We start from the raw sequence: 24,791 nt of genomic DNA, 5'->3' as shown, positions 1-24,791 counted from the left end.
TTTTTTTTTTTTCCCGACTGGTACCCGAGTAAGTCGATTTCTATCAAGTAGACTTTTCCTTTGAAAACTCGGGATTTTTAATTCCTGAAAGCAAGAAAATCGACCGCAGAACTCACTATTTCAGACAATACACAGTGTAGGGATCACACTATATATATACATATATATATGGTGGTACTTGTCTGCCGTACGTTCTCCCCCTGATGTCAAATAAAATCATTGATAGCCTTGGGTCAGCCATCTGTGATTGGCTGCACTCGTTTCCACAGTTTCCAAAAATTAGGACTAAACAGTCCTGCCTACTTCTTCGAAGAATTAAAAAGGAGCGCTAGTGGATTCATTTATTTCAAAGAAACACCTCTTTAATTTAAATTACGATGACTATTCCAAAATGTAAATAAATTTATAAAATCACATTTTTAAACTACAAAAATATTTTGGTACAAAACTGCTACAAAACTCGGGTACCAGTTGGGAGAAAAAAAAAAAAGTTTCTCTAGTCGGCGACTAGAATTAAACCTAGAACAGTCTTTCTTTAGTTGACCTAGCGCTATGAATTGTGTTTTCGAAATACAGAATCATTAAGTTCTTGTGTCTATCTGTATGCATATGATATTAAACTATGCATGCACAAATTTTAATAAAATATGTTATCATTACAAAAAAAAATGTGGAAACATTCCAGTTTTCATTTAAATAGGCCCATTTGCAAGGACAAAATTAGTCCAAAAGTTTCGAAAGAACACAAAGTAATAACTTTGTGGACAAGAATTTCATTAAAAAATTGATAAGATTGTTGCTAAAATCCAGTTGTTAAATGATAGACCAAATCCAAAATACAGCTCCAGATTCGAATGCACTGAAATGAATGACTTCTCTCTGTACAATAATGTCGTTATGAAAGATAAGTTAATTATTTGCAATCATTTCCTGAATTATTATGCGTGAAATCAAGTTGCCAGCCTGGTCGGTCTGGTGGTTAGCGTGTCCACTCTCCAACTATTTGAATCCCTCCGTGATGGTTTTTGTTCTTTAGGTGGGAAACGAATTTCATCATTCGGTTCGAGATCACTGCTCCGCTTATTGGCGGCCTGAAGTGGCTTGGAAAAGTTCCATGCTTGGTCTACAGAGGAGAGTTTCCAGACTATTAAAAAATATATAATTAATTTTTAAAAAATACTTAGCTTACCTACAACACTATGAGGTTTACAACCTTTCGTAGGTAGTTATTGCATAAAATATACGTCAAACCAGAATCTAAATTTCAATTTATCAAAACATCGCGATTTTGTAATCTTATTTAAAGAAAGCGGGTGAAAAGTGTGATGGGATAGAATGTTTGGGGCTTCAAATTGAAGCAGAATCTGTTTTATTTTTTTAATTATTTTCTTTGTCTCTCTCCCCTTGCAACGAGTAAGTATAGAGAAGATATTGCAATAGTGTTGCTGTGTGTGTCCAAAAATTGCAAGATAAGTTACTTTGATATGTGCCATAAATTCGTCCACCTTTAGATATTTCAGTGGATCAATCTTCCATTCATTTCTCACTAAAGCGAACTTCCAGAGATCTCAAGTTTTAGCGGATTAAGTCACGATGTCTGCTGTGGAGAGTAAAAAAAAAAAAACTTTTGCATTGCTCAATTACATCATGATCAAAACGATATTTGTTTTAATTCGTGGTATGTTTGCCCTCTTATATATTTCTCCAAAAAAAGCAATTCACAACATACACTGTCAATGGTTTTTTTTAGACATTAGATACTATAATGCACATTTAAAAGGGGAAAAAAATTATTTCATTGTTGAACACGTCCAGATATCCCACATTGCTGCTGGCAGTTTGGAGTAAAACCCATTGAGGTACGGAAGTGACCATACGGCTTCAAAATGACGTCACACGTGAATAACTAACTAATTTTGGGTTATCTTGACAATTTTATCGAGTACTTGGTTTACTGAGGAAATAAAACCTGCCTTGATACACAGTCCTTTTTCTCGCAAATATGAACATGGTATTAATATGTTGTTTTCCCATTTCCTTATATTATGTCTGTCTTCAAATGGGTGTTTGTTAGATCTTATACAATTATTAGACTCTACTATCAGAATCTTAAGCAAGTACCTTTTCTCATGCATTTATTCTACCATTATACAGTAGAATCTCTCTTAACCGGCAACAATGGGACTTCGCCAGTTCCGGATACGAGATTTTGTCGGATAATTGAATATATATTTGGAGAACTTACCTGTTCATGTTTTGTGATGTCATCTGTAGAAATTGCAGTATGCGAAGTTCGTTGGTCGTGTTTTTCGATCTGCCGGCCATAATTAAATAAATAACATAAAATCGTGCGGATTTTTTAAAATTTAAAACACATAATTTTATATTTCACAAAATCAAATTTAAACAGCATTTAAAAATTACAGTATGTATTATCACATGAAAGTTGTTGCGAATTTCTTAGTGTGTCCACATAAGATAACTTCGAATGTCTGCCTGCTTACAAGATTGTCGCCAGAGCTTTAAAAATTCACTGTGTATACAATGAAGTTTCATAACATCATGTGTTGACATAGATGAACATTGCTCGGCAAATCTTGCCAGAATGCTAGCCCATTGATATTTTTCTTATTTTATAAGCTTGAATTTCGGGTTTAAATTTAGACCTTCGAAAGTGCCGTTGTTTTGGTATTGCCGGTTACGAGATATTTCACTGTATATAACTTCACTATCTTATTTTAAATAATTATGCTCATCTAGAATGCATTCACTTTGCTTGTTCTGTTCTCTCCAGTTTCTTTTTTCCCGTCCACTTCAGAATTTTTTTTTTCCTTCCTGGAGGAAAATACATATTAAGGAAAGGAAGAAGTTTGTACGCACACGCAAGCGAAATTCAACATAAACACCGCTCAAGTGATTGATTTAGATTCTATGTAGCTCAGTCGGTATAGACGAAGCCCTCTGGTCGAAAAGCCCCGAGTTCGACTCCCGTCAATGATATGAAACTCACCTTTCGTCGAAAGGTGTTTGCCGGTGTCATACAGAGGTAATTTTTTATTTTTTTTTTCACCCGGAAACTCCAGTTTTTCTTCCCTCACCACAGGCAAACCGTCCTCGTGAACACACACACACGCGCGGATTACAGTCATGAATATTACCCTTGGGGGTTGCGGCAGAGGAGTGACGAACCGGCTGCATTAAATTCGTCGTAAACCCCTCATTAGGGGACTCTACCCGTCCTAAAGGGATAGGTGAGATGAATTAGTCAAGTGATTGATTGCACAAGAATGTAAAGATCATACGACCACTGGAAGGCATCCAGCTTTTTGAGTTGGAGATCTACAATAGTTTACAAATTGATGGGTCTCAGCAGAATCATAAGATGGGCGACAATCAGTCGAATAGCTACAGGTATGGTGGACACTGGAACACCAGTTTGGATTCTTAATAACTGGAAAAGACCAACTACTCCGATAAATTCGATTTCAGCTGTTCCAAGCTGGGGAGTGTCAGAATATGATGACAACATCAACCTGAATCAATGTACACACCGTGCAAGGTACAATAGCGTAAGCTAGCGATATGTAAGTGTTTAGTTTCTAACGCCATCAACTAGAAGTATGCTAAGTAAACATTCAGTTACCTCTGGATGTCACTGTCTACTTGAAAGGTTGCCGACAGACATCCCTTCATAATTATTTCATGGCTTCTTATCCTGTTACACAGTAGGAGAGAGACCATAGAGAAATTTTCGCAAATTCAGCAGAACCGGCTGAATTTGTGAAATTTCGAATTTACATCTTATGTAAATTCGAATGATAACAATCCGTACAGTTTTGCACCAGGGTCAAAATGGCTGTTTGTTTTCAATACCCTTGTCTCTGTAGATAAAATGAGTTCAAATAATAATAAACTCTCAAAATATAAGTCGAATGTTATAAAGAGATTCTCTACTCACTAACTCATATTGCGTTTGGTTATTTTGGCGCATAAGAGCTATGTATCCGAATACCAGAGCAAATCTTTGGTGGGAGATTTTGCACACAGTACTCTTGATTTCTGAGTGTTCTTGGGACTAATTTTAGTGAGGGTGCCAATCTCGTCTTAGATGTGTTTGCAAATGTCTTAAGTGGGAAACGAATTTCACAGTCCGGTGCATCACCACCATCTTGGTGGTGATTTTTTCAAATTTTTCAAGCCCCTTCAGGGGCTTGAAAAATTTCATGTTTGCTTTACCTATAATTCTAACGTAGTATAGACTAACAGGCCTTTGTGGGAGGGGATTCGCACACAATTTTTACCAATAAGGTAACTATTATATGGTGAAATCCTGCAAATATGAAGGGGGACCCAATAAAAACAAGATCCTACAAAAAAAAAAAAAAAAAAAAAAACTCACATAAGTCTCAAGTGATCAGATGAAAACTATAGACTGAAGGAGGAACTAAAACTCGTAGTGACGTCAAATATCAAAGAAACTTGCAAGTTATGTCGGAAGCTTGAAGGGGAAAAAATAAAATGTTAGCATTAAAAAAACAAAAAACGATGAAATAATGCCAATGAGCACCAGGTGGATGCAAGTCATTCTTTATTACTTTCTCATATATAGACAAGTTCTTCGAAACAAATCTCCTAACTAATGTTTCCTCCCTCTCGGGTTTCACATTGGGTTGAGTAATATTATAGCTTGAATAGATTTATTTATGCAACAATTGTTTGTTTCATATAATAAACGATTGCACATGCATTTACATGTTTAGGATGAACCATATTTAGCTTTGCTTCAGTTACAGTCCTCTTTTATTATTATTATTCCCTAAAACTACAATACGAACTTTTAAATCAAGAACAACATAAAGAAGACCTTGTCATAAACGGTCTTCCAGAAAGTGAATCCACAGAAAATCTCAGAGACGTAGTTATATAAAGTTAGGTCATGCAATTGACATCCCCCTACAGCATAATGATATTCAGATCATAAATCGGATTCCCAGGAAGAACAAAAAAACTAGGCTCGCCACAACCCGCACCAGTCATATTTCGTCTGACAAGCAAGGCTACAAGAAACAATCTCATAAAAGCCAGCAGACTGAAAAAAAAAGTTGTAAAGGACTTAAACGCAACGCAAGACAATACACCACTCTTTCTATCTGAGTATTTAACACCTTTCAATCAGAATCTGATGTACCAAGCAAGAAAAGCAAAAACAGAAAAAATTATCTCAATTTTTGTGGATCAAAGACGGCAAGATACTCTTGAGAAAGTCACGATCTTCAAAGTCTATACAAATAAAAAGCTCCGAAGACATAGATAGGCTGCCAGAGTGAAATAAAAGACTCCAATTTAGTTCAAAAAGAAGACCTCAACACTTTGTTGTGATTACATCTATGTAAACCATCAGATAGATGTAATCACACCAGAATACAACAGCAATCGTACTTTCGACTCGCTTGATGCATGGAAACAATACACAGTACAAGCGAGAGGACTCTCAATCTTGCATATTAACATCACAAGCATCCGAAAACATTGGTTATTGTTACAGGCTTATCTGAGGAATTACACCGGTATTATTAATATATTGGTCCTAACACGTATCAGGTCAAACCGAAGTAGCGAGCTACCAGTAACCTGTGGAGTGCCACAGGGAGCGGTACTCTCCAACTCTATTCAACATTTACACGCACGATATTAATCAGTTACCACTCAAAGGTAAGATATTTCAATACGCAGACGATACAGCGATAATATCCATCCATAATAACACAAACATAGCCCAAACAAATATGCAACATGACATAAATCTAATCACAGAGTGGCTCACGAAAAACTCCATACACCGAAACTCAGATAAGACAAAATTAATGATATTCAGAAATCCATTGACTCGACCAGTTGATAACAAATATATAACCATCCAACATCCACTCGCCAACATAAAAAACACACAGAACAGCGAAACCAATATAATCACTCAGATTGAAACAATACGATACCTTGCAATTTACTTCGATGCAGATATGAACTGGAATAGCATCTACACAACAAACTCCGAACAATAACTGGCAAACTCTACAGGTTAAAAGACATAGTTCCACACGCCTAAAAACACTAATATACAAAGCACTATTCCAAAATATACTAAGATACGCTATAACAACGTATGCTTTCGGTGCACCCTACAAACTAAATAGATTAATCTCGTTACAGTACAAAATCATAAAACTGATCTTTTGGGAACAAAGAGACAATAACGACTTTATATACACTGCAATGTCAGAACACAAAATACTGGCAGCAAAACATTTATGTCACTATGCAGCTTTGCTAAAACGTTATTTCGATGCCAAGGTCAGAAAACACATATCGCATAACAAGACCTCAGACAACTAATTATATCACATATAAATACAATAATCACTACGGAAAGGCCACACGAAACTTCTACATCCCAGACATGATAAACAAATTACCTTTTGAATACAGAAACCTTACAAATTACAATAGCCTGAAAAGAGCTCTAAGGACATACTACGAACAAGAAACACGCACCCAAAATACCATACAAACTTAATGAAACACAATATATTCGTTCAGGCTTCCAGTTCAGCGACGCATCAATAAATTCCAAGTTATTGTGTGTGCGCGCGCAAATTTCTCAATCATAGATTTTGTAGCTTCCCAACACAGCAAAAAAAAACCAATAAATAATAACCAACTGGTGTCATCCTCAGATAAGCTTCGAGGATGAAAGCAAAGAAATTACTTTAAGATGTATCATATGTAACCAAATGTATATAATGTACGTATCACATGTAAACAAATGCAAGTAATGTAAGTATCATATGTAAACAAATGTAAGTAATATATCATATGTATGTAATAATTGTAACAAATGTATGCAATGTAATAAAAAAAATGTAAATGATGAGTTTACACTATATGTTTGTGAGAATTAGGAAATATAATATTTTGATTGCATATGTATAAATACTGTTGCATAATCACACCTTTTCAAACTTGAAAAAAAAAATAGTAAACTATAACATGTAATATTATACAACTTATGTAACTGAACCAAATAATTGTAAATTATTACTGTGATTGTTATTTAAAAAAAAAAACTTATCATTACTATTTAAATCTCGTTATATGTAGCAAAAAAGTACTGACCCTTGTAAAATAATATACTGAACAAATGATCATTGTACATATGTAACTATTTGAAAGAACAATAAAAAAAATAATAAAATAAAATAAAAAAATTCGTGACACCTCCAAGGAGTCCGAAAACTTATCGCGGGAGGACACCCTATTGCACAACTCTCCATCTCCACCACTACACCTTGCCATCTTTTCTAAAGAAGGAAACTCATTGATTTTATAGCGGTATTTATTTCGTAATGACTTTAGAAATTCACTGTAGAGAATATTAAAATTTCATGCTAATGAAGCTTCGTGTTAAGAACCAGTGTTTGTTGTTTGTTACGATTATGATCTTGCAAGTCATCAACCTTGATTGGACGTATCAGAAGTTTTATTTTAATATGTTGATAAAACAGTTGTAGCAGTAATATGACATGGATAGATAAACTAATAGGAAAGCCCACACTGTATACGGGGGGAGGAGAAATCAGCTAACGCCTTTTATTCCCATATAGGGAATAGGCGAGGTCGTTTTAGCATCATCTTCTGGAGACTGAGTCGGCAGTTCAATCTCCACTGGTAGCCAATCAGAGATAGCTGGCCCAAGGACATTGGCGCACCCATGGAAGGGGGGGAAAAGGGAGGGCCCTGGCTCACCCCAAAGAAAAATGAAAAACACACTAGAAAATTTCCAAAAATCTTTTCCTAATTAAAATTCATTTTTTTTTTTAAATTATGTTGTGTCGTGTCTTATATTTCTATGCTACTTATGAATCAGCAGTCACATAAGGTGGGAATACCCTATTGCGCTCGGGAATCCTAGCCGCTGTGAACGTAAGGTGAACGAAGTAATGCTCGGGCACTATTTCGTTTGCCTGAGCGGAGCCAGAGGAGATGGAGATCACGGGTATCATGTATTGGCGATCAGTGCAGATGTTCAGTCATAGCTCGTATGCAATGCACTGTGTGTATTCTCAAATCATGTACTAAACTCTCCTCCACACCCCAAGATTAAATCTTGAATGCTCAGCCCCCTCCAAGATTAAATTCTGAGTGCGCCACTGCCGAAGGCTATCACTAATTAAGCGGCACGCAGTGAAGAGAATGGCTCAGCAAGTGCCACCATCTTGTGGTCCCTAACATAACATATTTAATGTCTGAAATAGTGTGGGTTCTACGGTCGATATTCTTGAGTTTACGGGATGAAAAACTCGAGTTTTGGGAGAAAAAATCCACTTGCCATGTCAGAGATCGACTAACTCAGGAACCGGTCGAAAAAAAATGCTTAGAAAAATTTCCTCTAGTCACCGACTACATTCGAAAAACCTAGTCTTCCTTCGTGAGGTCAAGCGCACGTAGTGTGCGCTTTTTTTTTGGGGGGGGGGGTATATGAAAAGTATATCTTTTAGTGAACCATACAGAGAATCTTCTTGGTATTATCGACCAAATAATGGGGGGAAAATTAATTAGAACGATCCGGAATATTTTGACAAGGATAACTTATTATTAAAAAAAATCAAATCAGCTAACGCCTTTTTATTCCCGTATACGGGGAGTAGGCGAGGCCATTTAGCCCTATCTAACTTTTGGAGACTGAGTGGGCAGTTCAATCTCCACTAGTACCAATCAGAGATAGATGGCCCAAGGCTATCACTAATTAAGCGGTACTCAGTGAAGAGAGACGGCTCAAATGTGCCGCCATCTCGTGGTCCCTAACCCTAACACAATATATTCAATGTCTGAAATAATGTGGGTTCTACGGTCGATTTTCTTGAGTTTACAGGACGAAAAACCCGAGTTTCCGGGAGGAAAAACCTGCTTGCCCGTGCCAGAGATCGACTAACTCGGGAACCGGTCGAAAAAAGGCTTAGAAAAATTTCCTCTAGTCGCCGACTAAACTCGAAACCAAGTCTTCCTTCGTGCGGCCAAGCGCCGTGGTTGGCAAACGCCACATCCACTGAGCTACACAGGCTCCGGATAACTTATTATTTACAGCATTATTTCGTTGAAGAAAAATCGGCTGAGAAGTCTACTTCCTTTTTATGATAAAATCATGAGAAAAACCGACCAAGTTAATGGCTACAATGTGAGCTTATTCCACTCATTCACCACTCTAAAAGTAAAAAAGCCTGCTCTAACACCCTTACTAACCACACTCTTGCTCAGCTTCCATGGATTCCCCTAGCCCTCCCACCACTAGTCCTGTTCTCAAATATATCCTCTGAATTAATCCTATAGAAACCCTTCAGCAATTTGAATATCTCAATCATATCTCCCCTTTTCCGCCTATAAACAAATTTCTGCAACCAACAAATCTTCAACCTGTTTTCATAAGGTTCATTCCACAGACCTGCTATCATCTTGGTCACTCGCCTCTGGATCCTCTCCACCTCCTCCCCATCAAGAAGAAACCTAGGTGACCAAATCTGGGCACAGTAGTCGTCGAGATGGGGTCTTATCAAGGTTCGATACAGAGGAACAATAACTTGCTTATCTCTGCTCGTAAAAGAATTCTTCAGCATCCAAGTGATTTGATGAGCCGATTTAGCCACTTTTGACATGTGCCCCTAAACTTCAACTCCCTATTCACCAACACTCCCAAGTCCCTGGCCTCATCAATTTCCTGGAGTACAGTTCCACCAATGTGATATACTGCTGCTAATCTTTTCACCCCAAAATGCATAACCTTACATTTTGCCACATTAAATTGACATCCATTCTCCTTAGCCCAGTCCTCCAAACTATCCAAATCATCCTGCAAAATTTTAGCATCTGCATTCACTATTGCCCTACCCAACTTAGCATCATCAGCGAACAAAGGAGCCGTTCCTCTCAGATCCTTCCCTATATCTTTAATGAACAAATTAAACAGCAATGGTCCACGAACAGAACCCTGCGGCAGACCACTAGTCACAAGCCGTCTTTTGGACTCTACTCCTGACTAAACTACTCTCTGGTATCTCTCCATCAACCACCCTCCTATCCATCTCACCAATCCTATATCCATTCCCATATGCTGCAGTTTACTGATTAGAATTCCATGTGGTATCCTGTCAAAGGCCTTTGCAGGCTCAAGTAGAATCACTGTAAACCCATTGCCCTTACCCAGTTCAGCTGTCACTGTGTTATAAAACCTGAGCAAGTTACTGAGGCATGATCTACCCTTCAAAAAACTATGCTGTCCCCCATATAGTATCTCATTTTCATCAATCCATTCCTGTAGTTTTCCCTTGACTACTTTCTCCAAGACCTTGACAACGACTCCTGATATGCTGATCGGTCGTTAATTTGCAACAGTAGTCTTGGATCCTCCTTTATGCAGTGGAACTATTTCCCCTCCTTCCACCCCTTCGGGACTAAACCAGACCGGAGACTCAGATTAAACAATATGGTCAAGGCAACTGACAATTCTTTAGCCGCTTCACCTAAGATCCGTGCTGGTATACCGTCCAATCCCACAGATGTATTCATCTGTGGGATTAAAACGTTCTGTAATAGACTATTCACCTCCACTTCATTCACCACGATTCCCCTATAAACTAATGGTTCCTTCAATGTCGCCCACTGGATGAGATAGTCTTGCAAAGTACTTACTCAGTAATTCCACTATATCGACTGATTCAGTGACCTCCCTACCATCAGCATTCCTGAAAATCATTCTGCCATGTACAGTTTTCCTTTTACTTGTAGCATATTGAAAGAACTGTTTGGGATTCTCTTTAGTTTGCATGGCTAATTTCCTTTCATAATCTGCTTTTGCTTTTCTTACCACACTTGTTACCCATCTGGCCTGCGCTTTATATCGTTCATGTGTCTGCAGGTCACCATTCTCCTTAAATTTCCTCCACAGTTGTTTCTTTTTTTGAAACTCAAGTTTAATGGTGTTATTCATCCATTTAACCCCTACTTGATTTACTATTCGGACTCTAGATATACAGTCAGCCATAACCAGTGGTCAAGGAGCAAATGCTCCTTGACCACTTCCCATGCCTATCAACAGTCCTTGCAGTTTTACATGCCATGGCAGTGAATCAAGCAATCTTCTAAGCTTGTCATACTTGCCAGCACGGCAATTCCACATGTACCTTGTCTTAATCGAAAATATCAGACATTTAGCCATCTCCCAGGTCAAGACCCTATGATCACTCTCACCAATAGGTGACAACATGATCATATTAATTACAGTCAAATTCTCAGATGCTATTACTAGGTCAAGCACTCTCTGACCCTATTATTTTCCATCACATGCTGTGGCAGATAGTTATCCCTTAGTAAATGAATAAAATCCAGTTCCTTCATCACATGTGTAATCTCCTCCTTCCAATCAATTTTTCCATAGTTGAAATCCCCCATAATAATTACCCTCCTTCCACTCATTTCATGAATTTGTCTTTGCATACTATCTCCACCATCTATTCTATCACCTGGTCTATAGCAGCATCCAACTGTATATTTTGTTCTGCCAGTCTCAATCTCGCACCAAATAGCCTCAAATGAGCTCTTTTCACTATCCTGCAATACAACTTCTATTCTCCTTGGCTGCAGTTCATCAGCTATCATCAATAACACTCCTCCCCATTTTATTCTCTCTGTCCCTCCTGAACACAATACCCTACACATTCTATCCCACTAACTATCATCCTCTGTCAGCCATGTTTCACTAATGCCAATAACCTGTGGCCGGGAAGAGCCAACCAAAGCCAAAAATTCTTCCTTCTTGTTCCTAATACTCCTGGCATTAGTATACATGAAATGCAGAGGTCCATTTGTCCCATCCCATTCTGATTTCTTGTCCTTCGTACTGGCTCTGGCATATTATATACATTCTTACACTCAACTGCCTCACGGATGTCTGCATATCTACTTCCTCCCCTCCTAAATAAAAATATACCACGTAAGTACTCATGGCTTAGTAGGAAATTACTTCCTGTCCTTTGGCAACCAGTTTTCGGATAGGAATAGAAACTATATAATCCAATAATACTTAAGAAAATGTAGAAAACACATGCATCAGAAACCAGAAACATTATTTACTGTGTAAATTGCTGGCTTCGTTGGTCAATTAGCGTACTTTCTAACCACCAGAAGAATCTCAATGGCACAATCGGCATCGACGATGCCCTTTGGATGGATAGAATTTGGTTCTAATCTCATTTAGAATGCGAAGGATTTTCACGATAGCCGGTTTCATACGAGGTTGAAGGGTTGTTGTCTTCTCAAAATTCGAATTCTTCTTCTTTCCGAAAGACATGCAAAAAAAGATCAGAAAACACATGCAATTCGCACACATGGACTTGTGACCTTAGTTGTTCGAATTCCATCATGGTTGCTTTTGATTGGCTTTTAGGTGAAAGTGAATTCCATCGCCCGATGTAGCATCACCGTTCCACTTACTGGAAGCGGCTTGAACGTTCTATATTTGGCCTCTAGAAAAATCGAATTATATAAAGCACATCTCTTAATGCACCGTTATCGGTTGAAAAAAAAAATAATAAAATAAACTAAGACTTTGTTTAGTAATATTCTTAACTTTGAGATTAATTCCTTCTCTTCTCATCAGTCCCTTAGGACGGGTTGAGTCCCCTAATGAGGGGGTTTACGACAAATTAATGCAGCCGGCTCGTCACTCCTCTGCTGCATCCCTTGAGGGCACTCATGGCTGTCAATTCCTGTGTTCACGGGGCCGGCTTGCCTGTTCTGAGGGAACAAAAAATCCAAATTTCGGGTGAAAAAACCCTACCACCGTATGAGACCGGCTAATTCACCTTTAGTCGAAAGAGACCAGATAAAGGTTCCTCAACGCCATGGATGGGAATCGAACCCAGGTCTTTCCGACCAAAGGGCTTCGTCAATACCGACTGAGCTACGAAGGCTCTTCGAGATGAATTATTGATCTCATTTCTCTGTCGTATGTGCGAGTATACATTTTTCTCCACTTGATGTTGTTAATATTTTTTTTTTCTGATTATTTAACAAACGCTGTTGTCTACACTATTTCCCCACTATTTATCGCTGACATTACATTCACAGCCCTAATATCATTTTATATTATAAGCTCCTATGTGTATGCATAAGGAATAAGCAAGTGTTCCTTCCCCTCACCGACTGGTTTATGGGGATCAATGTTGAAAAGCTTCTTGTATTGTTCGCTTCAAGTCTATCAGCATCTACCGGAAGTGTATTCAGGGCCGGCTCTGCCGACGGTACAATACGAGTATTTGAACGGGGCGATAAAATTGGCATAAACTCTGCAAAAAAATGAGGAAGGGGCGACAAAATATGCTACTGCACGGGGCAGCCCTGAGTGTATTTAAATATTTCAGACACTGTATGCGCATAGTATCAGTAACAATATACGCTTTCGAGTTCCAAAAAATCTCCTCATATCTCTCACTGCAAAATAGGATTATATTCATTCAACGCATGCTCCACTGAGCGACACACTTCCGGTTTTCGTTTCAGTTATGAAGCGATAAAAATGAGCCGCTATTAAGGGTATAATTACGCCGCTTTACTTGAAAACAGTAAGTCTCGCAAACTTCTAAACTGTACAGGAAAATAAGTTTTTCATATCATATATGCATTTAAATTAAACTGCAGTTATTTCCAATAAATGTTTAATCAAATCGATGCATTTATTTAGTTCAATATTAAACCTGCGTATATATACGCACGACATATTTACTAGACAATCAATTTTTTAAATAAAAAAAAAATTGTACTTTTCTCACAGTATTATTATTACCAAAGTAAGTTATAAACACAAAAATTAAAATGGGCACAATCCAATGAAATACTATAGTAGATCTATACAAACTTCAAACTTTATCCTAAACTTATTTTCACAGCTCACAACATAAATTATATTAGTGTAATCAAGTGCGTGAAAACTGTACATAACACTGTCATTTAAAATATACAATTATCTTGCAAAGACAAGTCAAAGCCCGATCACGTGACAGTGCGTTGTAAAAAGTTTGTCTAGTCCCACATTAAGTGCTACCTACTTTAAAAATTAATTAATAACTGCTTAACAGTTAGCAACGTTTCTGTATTCTCATATTTTTTTTGTGTGACCGTTCTTGACAAAGCTAAACAGTTGCTAGCGAAACTAGTAGGTAGGATTATATTAATAAAGTACCGATGGTCTCATAACCACAAAAAGTCTCATTTTTAAGTATTTTATGACCAAATATGTATAATTTAAATAGACAGCTGCTACCTACTTTGTTTTCGTAAACAAATAATGTTTATTTGTTTTTCGTCATTTTTCATTCATCAATGTTTTTTCATTTTTCATTATAAACAATAAACAAAAGAAAACACAAACCGAGTTGCGATGAGTTGTGTTTTGGAGTACATTTTAAACCCACCTTAAAGGAAAGCCTATTTCTGTATAAATTTCGTATAACATACATTGAGAATTAAAGAATGTAGTGCTTTGTTTTGTCAACATGACATTAGTTTTATAACTTATGGGAAGGAGGTCTAAACACTTGCTTCCTCACTCGCTTTGTTTACCATTAAAAGTGATGACAATGTATGGTTCATGCTTAAGCGTATTAACTACCCACGCTAGTCAACTTACCAGTACGAATGAGCACATTTATATCATAGAATGCTAGCATTATGAAATTCAGAATACTGAAATAAAGAGAATTATATGGGTTTCTCAACTAATTAATTTCCCATATTCTTAATTACAGGAAAATACCAAAAAAAAAAAAAAAACTGTTATGATCACAATTACATGTTTCCGGAATTTTTGGATACAGGAAAATCTTCGTCATACCGGAGGAAATACAAACTCTAGAAACCCACTGTAATTATAAAAATATTTATGCCATATGATATTTATGTCAGTCCAATCCATAAAAAAAGGTTAGTATTCCATATATTAAACACCGTATGCGGGTTTGGAATGAAATAATCCGCAATGAATAATCCAACTAAAAAAAAAAAAATATATATATATATATATATATATATATATATATATATATATATATTTCGATCTGATAAGTCTTTAGTAAGCAGAGTGGTGATCTCATTGAAGCACTTGATCGTCACACTAAAAGCTAATCATCTTCCACCTCCAAGATATTCACAAACATCCCGATTGCTGGGAGATTCGAACCGCCACCCTATTGGTTGGAGAACACTGACGTCATCTATTCAACCAATAAGGTCAGCATTAACGAAACAAATGAAATGCTTGTTTCGTCAATAATGCTTTAAGGAACTAATTATGCAAATACATGTCTTCGATATTTTAAAATCGACTAATGCTACTTAATTTGTCAAATATTTTGCGATCATTTTTAATTCAATTCAACTAAAAACGGGGGCGCTTTTTAATTTCTTCGGATTTTTTACCTCTCCTTTTTTTTGCGTTGTTTGCTCATTGTCGTCACACTTTAGAGCCTTACACTTTTGCGAAAGAAGTGTGATTGCAATCTGCAAGTGGATGTTGAACTAGAGCGTCTTCTTATGTCATTTTGCTCACCGTTCTGCTAATGAAACACACTTACAGTTAAAAGGTGATAGAAATGTCTGGAAATTGAGCTATGTGTAGAAATATGCACAGAAAGCTAAATACGAGACTGGAGTAAGGCAAAAAGAATTGTTGCTACAAAGCCATCGTGGTCGGAGAACCTTTCGTTCTTGAGAAACGAAAGCATGCCGAAGTTGAAATACTGTGAGCGTATGAGTGGGAAGGGACATCTGGGAGGCGTGGTTTCAATCAAAATGGACCAATAAAAACATTACCACTAGTCAAAAAGCATTAAGGATTTCGAGATCGAAAATCCAATGTTAAGATTTCAAATATTGCACGTGACATGCATAGCGATCAAAACACATTTATTTTTTTTAAATTTTTAAAATAGAAACGTATTATTTATTCGAGAAAACACGGTACTATGAAAGGGGGAAATAGCTGAAGCAAAGCTACAAGAGTATTATGTCTGTAAGTGCGTGTGTTATGGACGATTTGTCAATTTCATGGCAAGGAGGAAAATCAATGCCATCTCCGTATGGGTTCGGTCTAACTCGCTTTCAAATGCGAGGAAAAAAACAAAACAAAACATACTTTACATCCTGGACGGATTCAAATCCAGGTCTTTACTAGAGGTGGAAGAAACTTATATGAAAAGCATATATAACATTATTATATCAACTATCAACTTTACTGCCATAAGGGGTGAAGCAAAAGCTTTTCATATTCCCGGCTATCTTGAAAGAAACTGTGAGTGGAGAAAGTTTATGAGCTAATTGCTCGCCCTGAGTGGGCTTGGAGATTAGTCCTCAGTGTTGAATATAACATTATTATAACCAGAGGATATATTTATGCTTATTAGCGTCCTCTATTTAACTATCCAACGAATCTTGATAATTAGAACGAGTACTGCCGGTCTGATTGGCCGAGTAGTTAGCGTATCCGCTCTCCAGCCAACCTGCGGTTCGTTTGTTTGTGATTATCCAACTAACTCTGCGTGAAAAGGGCATCTGCAACTCTATCACTTCTAAGAACATGGCGTCAAATGACGTCACATGAAAATAACTAAGGCGAGTATTATGCTGGTAAGATTATTTCAAGTGTTTTTTAAAGGCTAAACAAGAATAAACCAATAATTTAGTTGTTTTTTTTTTCCCCCTTCAAGATGCAACAAATCGTTTGGGCCTTGGAACACAGAACTATTTTTCTTTCATCCTTTTTTTGTTTTTTTAAACATCTTAACATTTATACTAAATACTGCACATATATTATAATATTATAAAATATTCACTGTTATTTGGGAATTATATGAATTCGTATCCTATGAGTTCGTTTTATTAACTAAAACTAAATTACTTCTTCCAGATTTAAGCTGCAAAGAGAAAGTCAGTCGGATCCTCTTTGGCATTTTCAAAATAATCGGCCTATTCGTGTTGCTCTATTTCTTTATTTGTTCTCTGGATTTTCTGACGTCTGCTTTTCGCTTAATGGGAGGTAAGAATGCAGGCAAAGCAATGTCCAACAGTGCATTACTACAAAACCCTGTCGTTGGACTAATGCTTGGCATACTGGTTACGGTTATTCTTCAGAGCTCTTCAACGTCCACATCTATTGTTATCACTATGGTAGGCTCAAACAGTAAGTATTCTAAACATTACTGTATTTTATAATATTTATGTGTAAAATAATGGAAATATAACGGAATGTTACTGAGAAGAACGTTGTGTAGTTATTTACGTCATTCTCCAATTACGGATCTGAAATGGCACTTTTGTCCATATGGCTGCTTGATACCTGAATAACGGAGCGAAGATGTGTTAATCATGTATTAACGTTAAGTGGGAATAACGTTACAACTACAAAAAAAAATCTTAGAACATTTATAACATCAAATAAGTGTTTTTTCAAACCTGGAATACAAGACGATAAATGTTTAGGATGGGAGTATTATGTTCAGAATTTTCCTAAAATACAGGCCCATGGAATAAAAATCATCCCCCAGCATCGCTTGAAGTAACTGTCATCCTGATGTGTAACATAATGATTGAAAATGTGTTGATAACCGTACTTGACAAGAAATTATATTCTGGTTAATCCTTGACCAAGTGGAAGCAAAGTTTGAGCTCAAGTATCTTCAAACTTGACTTAAGCTACTTGTATATAAAAGTTGTTGGGTTCACATCAATTGCCTTAGTATCCCACAATGCAAAGCACACTTCCTTTCATTTATGTATATTGCCGTACATTATGGGATGGGTGGTAGCTATCTAGACCAGTTTAGACTTTTATTGAAGTCTTATCAACAGGAGCCTGAGCCAAAAGACATACCAAGACTGAATAAATGCAGAATTCATATATTTCCCATAAAAGTAGTAAAATAGTTTAGAACTTATTACCGAAATACTCTGGATCAGTGATAATTGTAGAAAGTTTAACTTCGTTACAAAGGAAATTATGCTGCACAACATAATTGTCGCAGTCCTTCAAGGGAATCTCTAAATCGTCACAAATTTTTCGTAAATCTTCGTTATTAATTTGTAGTAATCTATACAAGAAATTGAAATTATCATAATATGTTTTTAGTTGTTCAAAACGTTCTATTAAACGAACAGATTGCAACGTCTAGAAGTGTATAAAACACATTCACTCTAAATTTATCTTCTGGCGTTTCGTCATGAAGCCCGTAGTCAAATTGTCGTGTCTTCTTTCGTCGTCGAACTTCCGTACCAGTTTTAAATTCTTGTTCTCCATCCACCTCTCCACTCAGTTATTTTGTCGTTTTTAGAACTTCTTTAAAATTTGTATCTGATCGATACTCTTATAAGAATATTTTTAAATTTTCGATAGATTCTAAAGCAAGTGTAATGTTCATATTTTTGTCTTGAAGCATTTTACTCACAGGGTTTATTCTGTTAAGTAAATCATACCAAGTTATAAGAGAGCAAATAAATTTGTAGTCCTTTATTTTAGCACATAATGTTTGTGCTTTATGCTGAGTTTCTTTATTAAAATTTTCATTATTTAAAATTTCAAAAAGTGCATCGTAAATTTCTCCTAACTGATATCGTAGAGGGCGGATTGCATTAATTTTACTTTTCCATCGCGTTTCTGATGGCTGTTTCAATGTTAATTTTTTTACGAACTTTAAAAGGTTTGCCCACCGTTTGTAAGAGAATGAAAAGAAATTGTATATTTCTTGAATAATTGCAAAGAAACTAATTGTATCTGCATTCACTTTGGCTGCATCGTTAATGATTAAATTTGGAGTATGAGCAGCACATGGCACGTAAAAAGCTCGAGGATTTTTGGTTAAAAAGCAAATTTTGGAGCCCATATTTTTTCCCTTTCATATTTGCCCCATTGTCATATCCTTGACCTCGCATGTCTTCAATGGGAATGTTACATTTTTCCAGTTGTTCCATGATTATTGCACATAAATCATGTCCTGTGGAATCTGATATATCTGCAAAACCTAAAACGTTTTCCCTCATCTTGACAATTCCATTGTCACAGGAAACAAAGCGAATAATAATGGTCATTTGTTCTGTTTTACTTGCATCAGGTGTGTTAAAATTATGGAATAATATTTACATTTTCGAATTGATAATAAAATTGTATCCCTGATTGCGTTACTTAAAGTTTCCAATATTTCATTTTGACTGTCTTTACTCAAATAGTGTACTCTATTGTTTCGTTGTAGGGGCCCTTTCAACATGATTTTCCATAATTGGATCAAACTTCGCAAACAGTTCTACTAATTTTAAAAAATTGCCGTTATTCCATTCATATAATTTATCAGATGATCCGCAAAAAGCTAAATTTTTGCTACCAAGGAATTTTATAATTACAATCAAGTTCTAAAACATTCGTCCAATGTTTTTTTTCCATTTCATACATGCTATGAGTCTGGCAATCAATAGTAGTTTTGTTTATTAAATAGTTATCGAGTTCCTTCCATTTTAAGAAATGTTTCATGTGAATTAAACTAGTCTCATTTCTATACAAAGTTGTACTTACATTTCTCCAATAGCTATAATCTTCTACAAGACTACTTGATTCAGTAGGTGTGAAAAGTTTGCAACAAAAGCAAAAAACAGAATTTAAAGTTTCGGAATAAATTCTTTTCCGAATTATATATGGGGAAATATTGATATAAGGTTTTCATCGATATTTCCCCATTCACATGGATCTTCTAAATTTACAGACTAGCAATCTTCTCTTAACTGTTTTTCACTTAAATAATGCGTCTTGTTATCTTGTTCAATAGTTACAATAGTACTTTCATGCAAACTGGATGATGTGCATGGTTCTTCACCTGATTTCTGATGTATCGAGTTGGTTACAATCTGCATCAGAATATTTTAATAAATTTATTAAGAGCCCCAGTTTGTTTCTTAATATCTGCTTCTTTCGCGGCATGACGCTTACGATTTTGTACACCGGATAACTTTTTTTTTAATTTTTGATTCCATTTCTATTTTATACCCACAAGAAATTATTACACAACACGACACAGAGACGAAATAATAGTCTGCACTGCGCTACTGTCAGCAACCTACTGAGATGCGTACCATATGACTGGTTAACTAGCAACAAATGTTTTGTACGAAAATTCGTTTCTGCGCATAAAAACCGTTCACCGTTTCATTTTAGATAGACTGCAGTAGACACAACATTCTGCAGGCAAGCATTTAGCCTGCTTTCGCTGCAAAATTGTAAACAGCCAGCTGATCAAAGAGACTGCAATATACAATTTTTTAAAATTTTTATTCGGTGTATCCGGCCTTATTAATTTTAATATTAATCATTCTAAGAATATTTTGTTTTATGATAAAAATTTTGTTTCTTATAAATGAACTTATGAACCATGCCCCAGCGGTGCCCACATGCCCGCTTCCATCGGTCCTGGGAACGCATACCAGCAGTTGGAAACAGATGAATTAGAGGATAGCGCTGTGCGATGACTCTGGATGCCTTTGCACGAGGCTCTGATATGAGGGTTAAAGGATAATTTTTTGTCTAGCAGTACATGGAGATATTTGACTTCTGATTTCCAAGGAATTTTTGTATTAAATATGAAGATGTCTTGTTTAGGAGAAATTGAATTTTTGGTGAAAAACATGGCAGTATTCGTTTGAGGATTTACTTTCTATTGCCAATTAGAGAACCAGTGCTCCAATTTTAGCAGATTTTTTCAGTTTTTTAGTGTCAAGGTGAGGTTGAAGAGATCTGAATCCTCTGCAGTAGTAGGGTAGGCACTTCTGACAAGATCAAGATAAGATAAGGAATCTTGACGTGATTGGTTGTTGAGATGATGACGTCATGAGTTTGGAATGTTAGAAAATTTTCTGGATAGCATCTGTGTGTGACGTCACATTGTTTTGTTCGCATATGGAATTATGGGTGATGATTACAGGTAAAGATTCGTATCGTGATTGGTGGTACACTTCTGACAAGATCCTTATCTTATGTTGATCTTGATCTTGTCAGAAGTGTCCCACCAATCACGACATGATTCCTTATCCACTAATATATCTTCCTTTCCATTCAAAACAATAACTTCACTTATTTACAACTAACAAATGACGTCACTTATCTACATCTCATAACAACTCACACCCACGTCACGATTACTTATCTTATCTTGATCTTGTCAGAAGTGCACCACCAATCACGACATGAATCCTTATCTCTAATCATCACCCATAATTCCATACGCAAACAAAACAAACAACGTGACGTCACACACACATACACAGATGCTTCCCAGAAAAATTCCTAACATTTCAAACTCATGACATCACACACAATGACGTCATCATATCAATCAATCACGTCACGATTCCTTATCTTATCTTGACAGAAGTGCCTACCACACTACTCTCTGCATAGAGGGCCATGATGGACAATATTGGATCGTGCGGGATGTCCACCACGTAAACCGAGAACAATACTTGTGCCAGCAGAGACCTCTGAGGCACTCCCGCCAAAATCGGTCGCTGTGTTAAGATTGTGCCATTCAACTTGACTTGCATTTGCCTGCCACAAAGAAATGACTTTATAAGGCAGACCAGATTTAATGGAATGGCGGCTAAAATTAGTTTGTATAACAAGCCGAAATGCCATAATTTGTAAAGGCCTTTTCTAAGTGAAGAAGACTGCCCCAGTGAATTGATGCCAATTATAGCTGGTGGTAATAAATTCAATCAGCCTGTGGATCTGTTGAGTGGTGCTGTGATACTGCCTGAAGCCAAATTGTTCTTTTGGGAGGATATTTAATTTATTTACAGAGGCTTGAAGTCTGGTGAGGATAACTTTTTCTGCAATTTTGCCTGGATTAGAAATCAGACTGATGGGGCGGTAGCTTTGAGGTAGCTGGGGTCTTTGCCAGGTTTGAGAATGGGGACCATGTCTGCAAATTTCCATGTGGAAGGGAAGTATTTCAATCTGAGCATAGCATTTATTATAGTGGTAAGATAAACGATGGCCTTTCGGCAGCAATTTAATAACTTTATTAAGAATGCCAGCTGGGCCAGGAGCTTTATTGTTCTTTAAATTCTGTATGATGACATAGATTTCAGCTAGGGAGGTAGGTGTGAGCTGGCGTTACATGTATCAGACGGTTTTAGGGCGTACCTGACATGGCGGTGAATTTTGTAAATGTGACCGAAGTTCAAGTTTACATATGATGGGCTGCATTGTCTTTCTAAATTTTTTGCTATGACTTCAGCTTTATCCGCAACTGAGTGAACAATGCCTAGAACAAATTTTGTTTCTATTATCTTTTAGCGCGTCTCTAACTGCGCTGTTTAGTTTGTTGTGAAACTTTTTTTATCTTGGAGTGCCCGTGTGTTACGGTATCGTTTTCTTGCCTTATTTTTTTCCCTGATTGAGATCATAATATCGTCTGGTAATCGGCTGGGGGCTTAAAAGCGGTTGTGATTGATGTGACAAGGCAGCGTTGATTTGTTGAGTAAGTTTCACAACACTTACTGAACAAATCATATCTTGGGAAAAATTTTCCGAAGATATGATTTGCGGACAGTCCCTTTTGATTTCCCAGTTGGAGCAGAATAGGGTTGTGGTCATTCTTTCTCTTCAGAAACTACACCCAAACTCATTACAAACTCGTTTTGTATTATCATTGTCATCCGAGCGATGTTTTCCGTTTAAAGAAAGTACCAATATACTTATCCATAGTTGAAATAATAGTCCTACATAAACAAAAATATTACACGATTTTCTTTGTTTCTCCCAATCACGAGCTCTGATAAAACTGCTAATCTGCTGTTTGTTACTGTCTGTGTTGCCAACCAGAAAATACAAAATATCGCTAAGAGTCTGTCAAAATTCCGCCGCATTAATATTTGCTTGTCAAGCTGAAAGATAACGCATTACAGAAAGCTCCAAACTTCCCCGTCCCTTTCATCACGCATTCGTAATCAAGGTGACTGTCGATATTGACTTTATATACACATTCAAAACTGTAAACAATTGCTGAATAATATTACAATAATGCAGGCATAATTATCATAAAGGAAGAAAAGTCACAAAACAGAAAAATATTCCGGGTCCGTGCTTAAAAAAAAAAAGTTCCGGGGATGGTCCCCGGCTGAATTTAATCACTGCATTTCGGTAAAACCTGACACAGCTGCAAATAATATGCTTGTGCGTAGTAGAATATCCGTGGAACATTTCATTCGACGGGTATCTTGTAGAATCTATACGAGCAATGCGAGGAAAGATTATGGCTCAATACTAGACGCATATCTCCTGTGATATGACTACAAGCAGAGGTCAACAAACTACACAAGTCATATTTAAAACCTCAAGTATTTTAATAAAACACACCAATGTTCATAAAAAAAAAAATTCTCTTTTGTTCATTTTGAAGCTACTCGCCAGCTAGTCCTGCCTATAAAGTTAAAAATTCGAACGTATCATGCCCATATATTTACCAAAGAAACCTAGCTCATACATACAAGGGGGGGGGGTACAAGACTACATTTAGAACAAATTAGGACTTGTGTCGTTTTTAAATGATGATCGAAAAACTGTTGTTTTATTGAAAGTACGGTTTATTAATTAGAGGCTCCATAGTTTTACTGATTCACATTTAAACAAATTATAATAAAGTGATCAAAATAATCCTGCTAAAAATGGCGAGCAAAATACCGCCGTGCGAATATCTGTAAAATAAAGAGAGAAAAAAAAGTATGTGTTGTCGGGGGAGGGGTGAATGAATGTTAACAAGCTGAGGAATATGCTTAATGTCAGAACAACTGAGATGAGTGACAGCAACTGCTATACTGAAATATCAACTAAACATGGCAGCATGCATATTTTACATCACTTCACTACAAACGAACCAATGTCGTGCTTACAATTACTATAAGTTAAAACCAATAATAATTAACTCACGGTCTCCAAAAATATGCTTTCTACCTTGGACTGCTCCCTCGATGAACTCCACTATGATACGTCAATAACTTACAGGTTCATATCCACAACACTCGAAATAAAACTGACGAACAAGATCCCGTAGAAGTAGACCCCGAAAATTGGATAAATTTGTAAAATAAATGTCAGAAACGCAACCATAACACACTAGAATCAATGAAAAGCAACAGATAACTATTCTTAGCAAAAATGTTACACACTCCAGTAAGACAACGCCCGTCACTTCCAACTACTAACAGGGTTTGACTAGAAAATCACACGTAAATACCATCCACCCCTAGCTTGTACCTTTCTGACGTTCTAGATCTGCATATTTGTTTGTTTGAACGCTGTTTATTTTTTATTGAAAAATAAACAAAAATTATTTAATGAGAAAAGGCAATGCAAGTAAGAGGTGTTAATTTAAATAAAGGACTTCAAAGTCGTAAAGATGGGGGAAATATTAACATTATAAGTCATTAAGGTGAATATTCAAGTTCATATTATTTATGTCTCTTCTGCTTAGATAGCATAAGCAAAAATGAAGTTAACAGATCTTAACCGGTTGTGTATTTACTTGGGAGTACTTCTGTTATTATCAATATTTGATTTATTTTGGAACTTCTTTGGGAGATGGACCGAGTCCTTGATTCTTTATCCCTTCATCAGATTTTAGCTTGTGTATGAGAGGATTATTGTGGGTAAATTA

At 36.6% G+C, this 24,791-nt stretch overlaps 1 protein-coding gene across 1 annotated transcript in view; it reads left to right on the top strand.

Annotated features, from left to right (window-relative positions):
* LOC150098897 (sodium-dependent phosphate transport protein 2B-like) overlaps positions 1-24,791 on the top strand; it is a 70,092-nt gene that overhangs the window by 10,772 nt on the left and 34,529 nt on the right. The window contains exon 3 of the mRNA XM_090405771.1: positions 17,009-17,281. Within this exon, the coding sequence (XP_090261897.1) occupies positions 17,009-17,281 (273 nt within the window). The remainder of the gene's footprint in view (positions 1-17,008; positions 17,282-24,791) is intronic.

Source organism: Typopeltis vanoorti, chromosome 15, assembly GCF_054136105.1.
Source record: "Typopeltis vanoorti isolate ZY-2024b chromosome 15, IOZ_Tvanoo_1.0, whole genome shotgun sequence".
Taxonomy (NCBI): Eukaryota; Metazoa; Arthropoda; class Arachnida; order Uropygi; family Thelyphonidae; genus Typopeltis; species Typopeltis vanoorti.
This window is presented reverse-complemented; position numbering and strand designations above follow the sequence as displayed.